Source organism: Lathyrus oleraceus, chromosome 1, assembly GCF_024323335.1.
Source record: "Lathyrus oleraceus cultivar Zhongwan6 chromosome 1, CAAS_Psat_ZW6_1.0, whole genome shotgun sequence".
NCBI lineage: Eukaryota > Viridiplantae > Streptophyta > Magnoliopsida > Fabales > Fabaceae > Lathyrus > Lathyrus oleraceus.
The window spans coordinates 28,886,995-28,898,732 of NC_066579.1; the positions used below are offsets into that span (position 1 = coordinate 28,886,995).

An 11,738-nucleotide genomic window follows, 5' to 3' on the forward strand; every position below is an offset into this window, starting at 1 on the left:
AATACATGAAGTAGGGAAGAAGACAAAAGCCTCAATGTTATAGCTAGGAAGCAGAGACACCTAACATGACATGTCGACATTACTAATGTAAAAAATATAGGACACCGACATGACACATCGTAGGGATTAGGTTCTCATCACATTTAGAAAATAAAAATAAGCATATTTTGCAGAACTTTGATGCAAGTGCATACCTCGTGAAAATACCAATTGTATATACTTTTTCCTTCATGACCTCCAACATATCCATATGAAGCTGTCAATATTCCATCCTCGCAGTAATCTCCAATGATTGATAAGAAATTTAAGCTTGGGGGAAGTGCTGCAAATGAGATGCAAAAAGATTTTATTTCAAACTTCAGATAGACTTCTAATTTGAGAATAAATCATTTTGATACTTAAAAGAAGCAGTTGATATATGGTGTGTTTGGTTTAGCAATGACCCACATCCCAAAGCACGTCCGATGTCAATGCAACAAAGTTTTTGTGAACTCAAAGAGTTGTTTGACCTCTCCCAACGCCAACTCAAACACACAAATACATTAACTTTATATACTTGGTAATATATGACAGAAAAAGAACAAAAGGGGGTGCATAGAGACAAGTAAACCTACTCTCAACTGCTCTATCAGATATTACAAATGTTGGTTCCCCAGAATCACCATCAGGAGTCATTGGTGTATATTTTGCAACAATGTAACAGCCAACAGCTCCAAGAGGAATACGAAATGCCTGACCAATTCAAAACAAAACAATAAAATGGAAGGTAGTGCATAGAGGGGGAAATTGTGCAACGCAATGGAAAACAACCCGAACTCTATGCCAAAACAACAAACCACTCACTTTAGCAATTTTAGAAGTACTTAATGCTTCAAGATTGCTTTCATCCAAAGTTGACAAATATGTTTTGTACCATTGAACTCTGCTAGATCCTTCGGTTCCTCCAGTTACAATACCAGTCGCAGTGACTTTTCCATTCTCTCGTAGATCACCAATTATTTTGACATTTGTTACTTTTGGTGGAGCTGAAATTGAGACCAAAGCATTATAACCATATGCCAATTTTCAGTATATATTAGCAGAAATTTTATTTCTTAAAAACATCCCCAGCAAACATTTCATCATGTTCAGAGAAGAATGGGAAAGAACTAAATACACACACCTAACTAATAAGCAACACGGTAAATATTTTTGTCTTGTGGATTAAGAACTGACTTCTCACGTTCCCTCTATGAATTAAGAGCTGACTTCTCATAATACTAATGATACAATGAAATGCTATAAATGTTAAACCAACTCTTTTTTTTTTAAATATACACAGAAATAAGATTCTCAACATTATATTCCAAGGAAAAGTAAATCGCAAAAACTAAATTACATGACTAGAAACAAACATTCCCCAAAAGCATAATAAAATGGAAAGGATGCATAACAGAAGTACCCAAGTACAGGAGACATTGGTAATAATCTTTAAGATACCTTGTTTTACAACAGAGGACGTCGCTGACAACGATTTTCCTTCCTGACCTGAAAGGGAAACCAATGACGATGTTATAGAAATACATGACAGATAAATAGAATGGATATATTGATTGTGTTCAGCCCAGATACCAAACCTTCAAAATTAATCGGTATGTATATAAACATCAGACAATAACCAACATCTTCTTTGGTCAAGGTATAATCAGATGTGCCAGCTGACACTAACAGAAAATCTCTGCATAGATTAGTGGTGAAAGATAAGGGGACAATAAACGAGAGAAAATTTTAGGTAAAAACAAGGTGTTAACTATCCACCAAAGCATCAAAATGATTGCAACAATTCATTTTCCAATTAGTGGAAGCACAGATCAAAGACAAGAATACAAGGCTTTATTTTTTAAATAAATACTTCCATGCCCTTCGGAAAAGCATGATGAAGAAAATACTGACCCAGTATCCCTGTTCTTTCGTAGCCACTCAAACTTGCTAGGTCCCTCCCGTCCACCAAAATAATCACCAACTCCTTTAATGGTGATTCCTTCAACAGGATCTCCAACTATTCTAACATTACTGACTGAAGGGGGAGCTGCCATATGAACAAAAAAGTAAATTATAGAGTTAGACATGATTACAATTATATAAAGAGAATTTAAAAAAGGCGAAGTTATTCACCAATGATATAATATAACTAATTCCTTATTGACAACATTAATCTTCCAAATAAGCCAGTTTAATGATTATGAGCCATTAAATCATTTGAATCTCATTTCACTTCACCATGTCGGAAACAAAGAGAAACACGGTTCCATCATGTCGGAATAAAATCAATCAGCCTAAGCTTTCTAAGGAAACTATGAAGGCTTAGATATCCTCGCCTAATAAGCCAGTTTTATAAGAATAGGCTGAAAAGAGTCAGTTTGGTTCAGTTTTAGCCAAAGGGAAACAAAACCAATAAAAAATGTTTGGTCTGACACACGGAATTTACAGAATTCTATAAGAATAGGAAAAAAAAATATTTACGCTGAGTATAGACACACAGAATTTACAGAACTCTATAAGTATAACTAAGAAGTAACTTTTAGCCTTTTTGTATCAAACCATATTCATAGTTGAAAGGGCGGGTGAGGTAGCTCAACTCGTATATGCTAGTTGAGTTAAATGGGTGTAAACTGCTGATTTTGAGTTCAATCCATGGCAGCAGCATTTATTTATATTTATGGATTAATGTAAACAAGTTGTTATATTTATAAATCAACAACTTTTAAAATAAAAAATTTAGTGGAAAGTCTATTTTTTTTCACTTCTTTCTTTATCTAAAACCTTATAACTTCAACAAAGTGCTCATCTATAAGCATTCAAGAGTTCACTAACTGCTATGGCTATTATTGCCAACCGTACCAGGAGGGAAAAGGCGGCAAGGTTTGCAATGCTGGTAGGAGAAACATACCTAAAAGGTAAAAATGCCACTCATGTTTCTAGAAAGGCATATGGCAGTAACAATTGTGAGGGAAATCAAAGATTCCACTAACCAAATGAAGTACACTGCCAACAGCAAGAGACCCGTGAGGCCGAAACAGGAGAATACAAAAGTAATTCCAGACTTTCAAAATTCAGATATAGAAATAGGGAAAGAATTGGATCATAAGGGATAGAACAACTCTGATACCATGTTGAAACAAATAGTATTTGGAAGAACTAGGGTGTATCTAAGCTGCATAATTATCTCCTATCCAGGTATGACTGGAATCAAATCAACCAAGGAGCTAATTAAACAAATTCATGACAAACTAAAAGCCAAATAACTCACTAACACAGAATATTTCGTAGTTATTGTTGACTACTTGACCGTATAGTCTAACAAGTGTTAAACTTGTGGGCAAATCTAGATTAGCATTCTGCAAATGTTATCAAGCATTTTAATTGGATCTAGGGAAAATTAAAGAATTTAAAAATGACCAAATTTCAATCATTACCAGCTCTTACAAAATCTGTATATTTATATTGAGGTTCTCCTTTGGCACCTTCTTCTGTTACTGGTGTGTACATGAAAACTAAACTTGAATCAACGTCATCAATGGTGGGCTGATACTCGTCATCTTCTGCCCCAACAATAACCACTGGACTACTGTTCCACTTTCTCCGCAGCCAACTAAAGAAAGCACGGATACAAAAACAAATGGAATAGTTTCATTACACCTTTTTTAGTTGAATATGACTTGAGGACATATAAACACAATGCAAAACGACACATACAAGTATAAGGAATGATGTCTCACCTAGCAACACCTTTTCCTGGAGTCCCACCACACCATGCAACCTTAGCACAACCCCGGATGATACTTCCTTCTATCAGTTCCCCATGGACTTCAAGATTTATAACCCTAGGAATTCCGCTCCCTTGTGAAAAGTAGAAATGTAAAAGAATCATTTGCAATACATGAATTATGTAAGCATTAAGAAATTATTGAAAGAATATACTATTAATATTAATTTACAATCTATACAATACAGGTAAGACGCCTCCTTTTTTAACCAGTCAGAGTCAGAAAGTTAACAGGTCATTCAACTATTATCAATTTAAAGGTGAATATCGATCGGTAACACAGAACAATGCCAGCTCTTGAAGTGTCTTCCACCCTCCTTTCTATATAAAAGTAATGCATCTTACTCTTTATTTTCTAACTAACTCAACTGAATAAATGACTAACCTCTTTGTTAATCAGGATATTTTCTAACTAACTCAACTTAATAAATGACTAACCTCTTTGTTAATCAGAAATGGATGGTGGTATTTATTGTAAATTTACTTTCCTAGAATAGGTTAGATAAATTAGACAATAGAATGAACCATAATTATACAACAACATTAACCAAGCCTTATATCACTAAGTGGGGTCGGCTATGTATCAAACGACACCATAATATTTTATCAAAAACCATACTTCGATCCTTCTCATTAACCTTGAGATCTTTTATAATAGTTTCTCATATATTTTTTCTAGGTATTCCGCTATATCTAGCAGTTTGACAATCCTCCATCTGATCTACACTCCATACTATAGAATCCACATGTAGGTCTTCTCTCTACATACCCAAACTACAGTCTAGTTTCCACCATCTTTTCTTTTACCATAGGTGCTACCCCAACTCTCTTTTTAATGTTGTCATTTCTTATTCTATCATGTATAATCTTACCACACATCCAACGCAACATCCTCATCTTTGCTACACTTAATTTAGTAAAATTCATTTCACATCTAAGATCTCAAAATTTAGTTGTTCATTTATAAGGTACAAGGTAAGCATACCTGGTTTAACACGAGAAGAGATGGCAAATATAGAAGGATATTCTGTCTCTCCTAAAGTGGGAATACATTCCACTTTCAGAATTTTTCCAATCTCATCGTGTTTTGGCAAGTAAAACTGAAAAAAATACAATATCGTATACATAAATAATTTAAACAAATATACTAACAAATTTGAAGTAATGATGATCATACAATCAGCTAAAATACCTCATCAGTGGCCTCTTGAATAGGGACAAAATTCGAAAGTGTTACATCACCACAAAACCATTGATATTTTAAGACTAAGGGAGGGTCTGTACTCATTGCACCATCATGAACAAATGTGAAGTGACTGTGGCACACATCTTCTTCCAAAGGTTTATCTATTGAGGCTTCTTTGAGTAAAAAACCAGGTGGAAGATGATCCTTCCATTTCTCAACTAGAAAGCGGAAAGTTGACTCTGCAGCTTGCTCAGGGCGACCAAACTCCCAACCATCTCTAATGCACAAAGCTGTATGTGCAGGGTATCTTCTTGCTATTGCCATTTCTTCGCGAGAAAGATCTACAAAACTTTTTCACATTCAATGAACTATCTTAATGCATGAGAACATAAGAATTTGAAGATACCGAAACAAATCACTCAAAGAAAACAAATGGGTACTCCTTAACTAATAACTAGTACTTAATTAGAATGTACTCTTCTATCAGCTCTACCAACATTTTAACAAGCCAAAGGCTAACAATTGATGGCCCATACCTCTATCATTATATTTTTTTAAAGTAGGCCCAACAAGCAATATTGAGGCTGCTTCCAAATGAGGCATCTTCAATATAGGGTTCTCCTCCAATCGCAAATGCTACATTAAAATAAATCATTCAAAACAACTTTTTTTAAAGCAGAAAAAGTTAAAGTTAAATCATTGAAAACAACATAAATCAGTCTACACTAAAGTATTTACCCATGCATGTACAATTCAATTCAACACTAAATAGTACTCAAAAGTTACTTAAAATTGCTTAGGTTAAGTTCCTGCATTATTATTGAATCTTATCCAAATTTTTAACTAGTACCCTTGTGTTGATAATTACCAATTGTTTCTAAATGAGACCATTGGTGTCCACTTTCATATGGTGCAAACCCGATTAGAAATTAGAAATGAAAACATATATCACTTCGATTTAATGGAAACAAAAAGTATTAAAAACTAAACTCATACTGCAGCCAGCCACATTATTATACATTTATCTTTCATTTAATCAGCCATGACCTCTTCAACCAAATGCTTGGCAGTGTTTGAGAAAAGGGGAGCGTTAGCAAGATTAACTCTTTGCCTAAATACAAAGGTTTACTTCCCCCTTGTCTAGCAGGAATATATAATTTTATGACAATGATTTGGCTACTTTGAGGTCAGGGGATCACTTTAGAGAGAAAATTGCAGTATTAAAATTGTTGATTAGAAAACCAACGGATAAGATTGTGGGGATATGCACGTTTCTCTCTGAAGTGTGTCCTTCAGTTCAGAGGAGCCAATAAAATTTCCAATACAGGAAACAAAACTCTTCGAGTAAAATAAACTTGTGTACGGTCTAAGCAATGGCTACAATCATAGATACAATTGCTTCTAGACTGTATAAATGCTAAAACCCACTAATAATAACCAAGATATACTAGAAAATTCAAGATTATCTATAAATATGATGAAGATAGAAGCAAAATCACATGACAGCCTAAACAATATCCTTACTGCTTTTCTCAAAAAACCAATTAAAACTACAAAATTAAAACAAAAACAATAGCATTTAACAATCACTAATTGCGACACTTCTCTATATTCTCAAATAGATAACTAGACGTCTCCAATGACTCAGAAATTTTATCAGACAATAACACAGTGATTAACTATACCCATGAAAAAAGTCTACTCCAATAAATGTTTTACATATGATGAACTGTTTAAGGTTATGTTGTGCCAAGTAAAAATGATATCATACTAACCTCAAGAACTGGTAAATATGGAAAACCTGTAAGTGTAGAAATTCTGTTTTTGCTGGCAGCTAACACCTGCATCAGATTACTTTATTGTTACTCAGTAAAATGTTAAATAAGCACACACACTATATGGTCAATACTAGATACAGCAAAACAACCTGGAGTCGAGGTTGACTTGCCATAGTGAGAGATTTCAACTTATTTTGAGCTACTGAGAGGAACTGCAAAATTGAAGCATAGAATATACAAATGTTTTATGAAAACTTAAGTTGAAGACCAAAAAAATAAAATCTGAATAAAAATTCAGAAAACTGACAAGGTTTTTTTAAAGCTTGCCTCCAAATTGGGAAGTTGCGGGAGACTTGCCAATGATGTGATTTGATTTCCAGCAAGATAGAGTTGCTACATAAAAGTTATGAACTCCATAATGTCATCATTAAAATTTTGTATATATTGCATACATAAGGCAAAAGCAAGCGCGCCCACATAAATATATGTATACCTGCAGTACTTTGCAACTCTCAAGAGGCTCAAATCCAGGCCCTTTAAAATCATTAAAACTCAAATCAAGAACCTGATAAATCAAATGGTTTTTTCAATTAGTTTAGTAGAGAGACCACTTGAAGATATTCAAACATGATAACCAAGCACAGATTATATTTAAAACCTTCACTCTTGTCAATATTTCCACTCCTTCCAATGTAGACAAGAGATTGTCACGGAGATAGACAAACTGCCAATAAGAATCATAAGTTAAATGCTATGAAAATCCTCAAAATACAAAATAACTATGGTATGTTAAAATTTAAACAACTTGAGATTCTCTCCTAGGCATTATGCAGTTGTGGGAATAAATAAAGGCAAATAAGATATTTTATTTCATAATCTTAAATAACAAAACCTAAAGCCATTGAAGAGACAACAGAAATTAAATCAACATCAGCTCACTAGTCTTGTCATGGTATTTCGCACAGCAGCAACTGGACAATATGCATCTCAGCCCCTTTAGGAAAACAGTAAGCCTACACCAATCTAGCAATTCGCTAAAATATGAGTAATACAAAAGCAAGCACAAATAAAGAGCTGCATTTACTAACTTTTCTCTCTTGCAAATGAAAGGATTTTCCAACTATCTTTTCTGTCTTGCAAATGAAAAGATTTCCCAACTATTTCTTACAGACTACTGCGTGTGTTCAACCATAGCAAACTATTCTCTTTCCTAAAAATAATTAGTAAATGAACATGGACAAAGAAGCTAACTCATGTTTTTATGGAATGAGTGGAGGATAAAATTAAAGGACACATTGATATGAATTTACTCATATGCTCGTCTGTTATAGGACTCAATAAATAAAATGAAATCCTCCCCTGCCATAAATTTCATTTCATTTCAAAATTGCCAAAAACAACTGTGAACATATTATCTAACATAATGTGCTAGACAGAAGACACACTTACCTCCAAATTTGAGGATAAGTTTAATCCACCAGAAGTGAGACTGCGAACCCTGTGTCCCCTAAGATCCAATCTCTGATAAAACATCAATATGATTCAGAATTAGATAGTAAAAGGGGCTGAAAGATTACAATATAATTTAAACGAGGTTTCGAAGGAAAAAAAAACTGCGACCTCGATTATGGCCGCAGTTTCATATGTCATAACGACAGCAACCATGTCTATACAGACAGCCATGTTTTTTACAGCAAATTTCCTCAATATCCCCCCAAAATAAGTAAGAAGACGAAGTGGTGGATCCTTTTAGTGACAGCTAAAGCACTCTAATGTGCCAAACATTACTAGTATTAGTTGTTAAACAGTTCACAAAATACACAATCAATCTAACTGCGCACACCATTATTATATTTTTCTTTTCACAAATGCAAGCTATTAAGTTAAAACTTAATAATAGAGCTTTTTCTTTCCTAAAATTAAAAATAAATCACCCAACAACCACTAATTATTTTCAAAGACAAAAGCACCTACATCTAATAATGCACAACATCACATACATATAATCCCCCTCCTTTTTAGCAATATTCCAAAATTAATGGTAGGAGTTTAACATAGGGGTGTGAAGTTGGAAATCTCATATTTTCATGTTCTTTTCGAGTTTTAACAAATTATGCCTAGATACTTTTTATTCCAAGGAATTTAATTTACTCATGTAAATTTTAATGTTTCTTCCCATATTAAATGGTGAAAATCTTACATTCCCATGAGAATAAAAAATAACCAATTATAATTACCTAATTCTACATTATTTTAATACATTTATTTTTTATTTTAAATTTTCAAATTTAGAAATAAAACAAATTTTAAAAATATTCCTAGAAATGTTAATAACTTCCCGAACAAATTCATGGGAATAAAATTTCAGGCAATATAACCTTTCGTAGAAATTCCTAGAAATGATATTCCCGGAATCGGAATTTCCATCCATCAATGAAACACTCTAAATATTTCACTAATAAGATTTTTAACAGTAACCTAAAAGTAAACATCATTGCATTAATCACAACAAACCTTACCAAATCATCATTAGCCTTAACCTCAATCTGCGGAAGAATAATAAACCGTGAATTACGGCTATCAGGAGTCCCCAATTTCCTCCTTCCGGACAAACTAGAACTTCTATCAGAAGAAGATGACAAAGATCCCGCTCTCAACCCGCCAGACACAGTTGGCGACCGTGCTGACATTGACGGTGATGAAACCTTCGCCACACTCTTCCTAACAGAACCACCGGTACCACCGCCACTAACATCACCAGTCGAAGAACCAACTCTCCTCGACGAGGAGAAAGCAGAAACCGACAATGCTGGCTTGCTTAACGGCCTCTTAACAACTTCCGTCTTACTCGAACCCACAGGCGAGGCGGCAACCGGCTTGCCAGCATGCAAAGCAGAAATCGAACTCCGGCGAATCTCCGGGAGAGATCTTCGGACTTGTTCAGTAACCGAAGAAGTTGAAGCTGAAGAAGAAGAAACAGTTTTATCTCTAATAGTAGCTCTAGTTCTTCCATCTGATGATAACGATAGCGAAGACCGTTGTGCTAACCCTCCAGTACTGTTTCTTCTCGGTACTGAACTCGAACTAACTGGACCCGAACCTGATCTCTTTGTAACCGAACCTGAATCCGTTATGTTCCGAGCCTCGACTCTCTTTCTCGAAGAAACCGAACCAATTGAAGCGGTTTTCACAGCTTCTGAAGATTTTTTCTTTTCGGACTCCGACGGTACTTCCATTTCAACCTGAAAAAAAATATATAAAAACAAAAATAGAAATAATTCAAAGTTGGGGAATAAGAAAAAAAAAAATTAAAGTGCATAGAAGAAATTATATAGGTGAGATCTAATGTTGGTAAAGGAAAAGTGGTTTACCTTGTGCACTGGTAAGAAAATGAGGAGATCTAGTGAAAGAAGAGGACAATTGAACTCAAGCTGAAGTTGAATTTTAGTAGCATTGAGAGAGAGAGAGAGAGTGGGTATGAAAAAGGTGGAAAGGATATTGAGAGGGACAGAGGACCTGGAGGCAATAAACAATGGTTGATGGAAAAATGGAAATGAGGCAAAAGAGTAAAGTGACAGTGTGGGGTAGGTTCTTAAAATTTAAAAACAAATTTGTCGGAAACGCCCGGGAATGGAAAAGCGAGTTATGAGATGAGAAGAATAAGTGACTTCAGCCTTAAATATGTAAATACATTTATTAAAGTTTAGAAGGATAACTACTAGTAGTAATTAGTACTAGTAGACTAAAATATGTACTGTAGTAATTACTCCTCCTTTATTGGTTTTTCCGTCCAAAAATCTATTGGTTTTTATTTCTTTTGTTAACATTTATTTTGGGCAAAATACCTATTTAGTCCTTTAACTTTACTTTTTTTTTTTTTTTTTCATCTTCATCACCAAGTCACCAAAATGGTCACCACAATTACTTAAAAAGATATAGTACCCGTTAGACTATATCATTTTTTTATTTATTTCACGAATAAAATATATATTACCATATTCATAACTGATGCATATCAAATGTATTCTATCAAATTCATTCAATTAAAATTGATCAAGCAAATAGTTGAGAAATAAATGTAAAATTTAAAGATTGAAAAAGAATAAATACATTTCAAATTAAACATTAACCTAGAATCACTATAGCTCAAGAATTATGACTATAACATTAATCCATAATCCTTTTTTTTAGGGAACCTCATTCTTATTCTTTACCTATAAAATTTGTTCTTTACATAATAATCATCTTTAATTATATATGTTTGCTTATTAAAATACCTCATTTGTTTATTTGCAAGACACCGGAAGAAGTATTGCTTATTAAAATACTTTTTTGTTGGAGAATGTATCATATAAATATTATATCTTTCATTTGCAGACTACAACAACAATTGGATGTATCATATAAACAACTGAATCGACTTTTGTAAAGACGTGTTTTTTGCTAGTTTCTTGCCACGTTCTCCATTGTGACTAGTTACATTGTAATGCATAATAAATTTCTTCAATTGCAGCATTAAGATCTGTCGAGCACCACTTGAAAAAACACCTAGTCGGAGTTTGGTCGGAGACTCGTCAGAATCTGCATATTTCACTGGAATCTTCGTCGTGCTCTTGAGCTTCATCAGTTAGAACTTGAAACTCACATCATTTCTATAGTTTCTTGATGCGATATTGTTTCTGCACCACACGGAATCATATCCCCATACTTACATGCCTCAAATTCCTCACCATTGCCATTTAATTTAGCTTTTAGGGTTTCATTGTTCTTCACATATTGGTGAAGTTGTTGTTGTTGTGTGATGTTGTGCTTACAGTATTCTACGCCATGTATGATTTTTATTCTTTAAGCTTTGTTCAGTTTGATCTTTGATTAATTGTTGTTGTTGTTCTTGGTTGATTAATGAATATGATTAATGTTCATGAACATGAGAGAGAATGAGGGGATATGGAGGGAAAGAATGGTTTTG

General features: G+C 34.0%; 1 protein-coding gene across 3 annotated transcripts in view; it reads right to left on the reverse strand.

The window, feature by feature from the left end:
* Positions 1–10,372, reverse strand: part of LOC127075093 (187-kDa microtubule-associated protein AIR9) — a 32,687-nt gene extending 22,315 nt beyond the window's left edge. Inside the window, exons 1-19 of one of the 3 annotated variants that reach the window (XM_051016569.1) lie at positions 10,141–10,372; positions 9,289–10,011; positions 8,219–8,290; positions 7,428–7,493; positions 7,263–7,334; positions 7,097–7,162; positions 6,919–6,981; positions 6,767–6,832; positions 5,528–5,627; positions 4,998–5,332; positions 4,791–4,905; positions 3,759–3,879; positions 3,456–3,631; positions 1,933–2,068; positions 1,617–1,717; positions 1,480–1,527; positions 844–1,025; positions 615–732; positions 195–322 (exon numbers count right to left, since the gene is read on the reverse strand). In XM_051016569.1, coding sequence (XP_050872526.1) covers positions 195–322; positions 615–732; positions 844–1,025; positions 1,480–1,527; positions 1,617–1,717; positions 1,933–2,068; positions 3,456–3,631; positions 3,759–3,879; positions 4,791–4,905; positions 4,998–5,332; positions 5,528–5,627; positions 6,767–6,832; positions 6,919–6,981; positions 7,097–7,162; positions 7,263–7,334; positions 7,428–7,493; positions 8,219–8,290; positions 9,289–10,005 — 2,682 coding nt within the window. In that variant the 5' untranslated portion in view covers positions 10,006–10,011; positions 10,141–10,372. Of the gene's footprint in view, positions 1–194; positions 323–614; positions 733–843; positions 1,026–1,479; positions 1,528–1,616; positions 1,718–1,932; positions 2,069–3,455; positions 3,632–3,758; positions 3,880–4,790; positions 4,906–4,997; positions 5,333–5,527; positions 5,628–6,766; positions 6,833–6,918; positions 6,982–7,096; positions 7,163–7,262; positions 7,335–7,427; positions 7,494–7,708; positions 7,736–8,218; positions 8,291–9,288; positions 10,012–10,140 lie in introns of those variants that run through there. The other 2 variants (XM_051016646.1, XM_051016714.1) reach the window with 2 other exon arrangements.
* Positions 10,373–11,738: the final 1,366 nt, after the last annotated feature.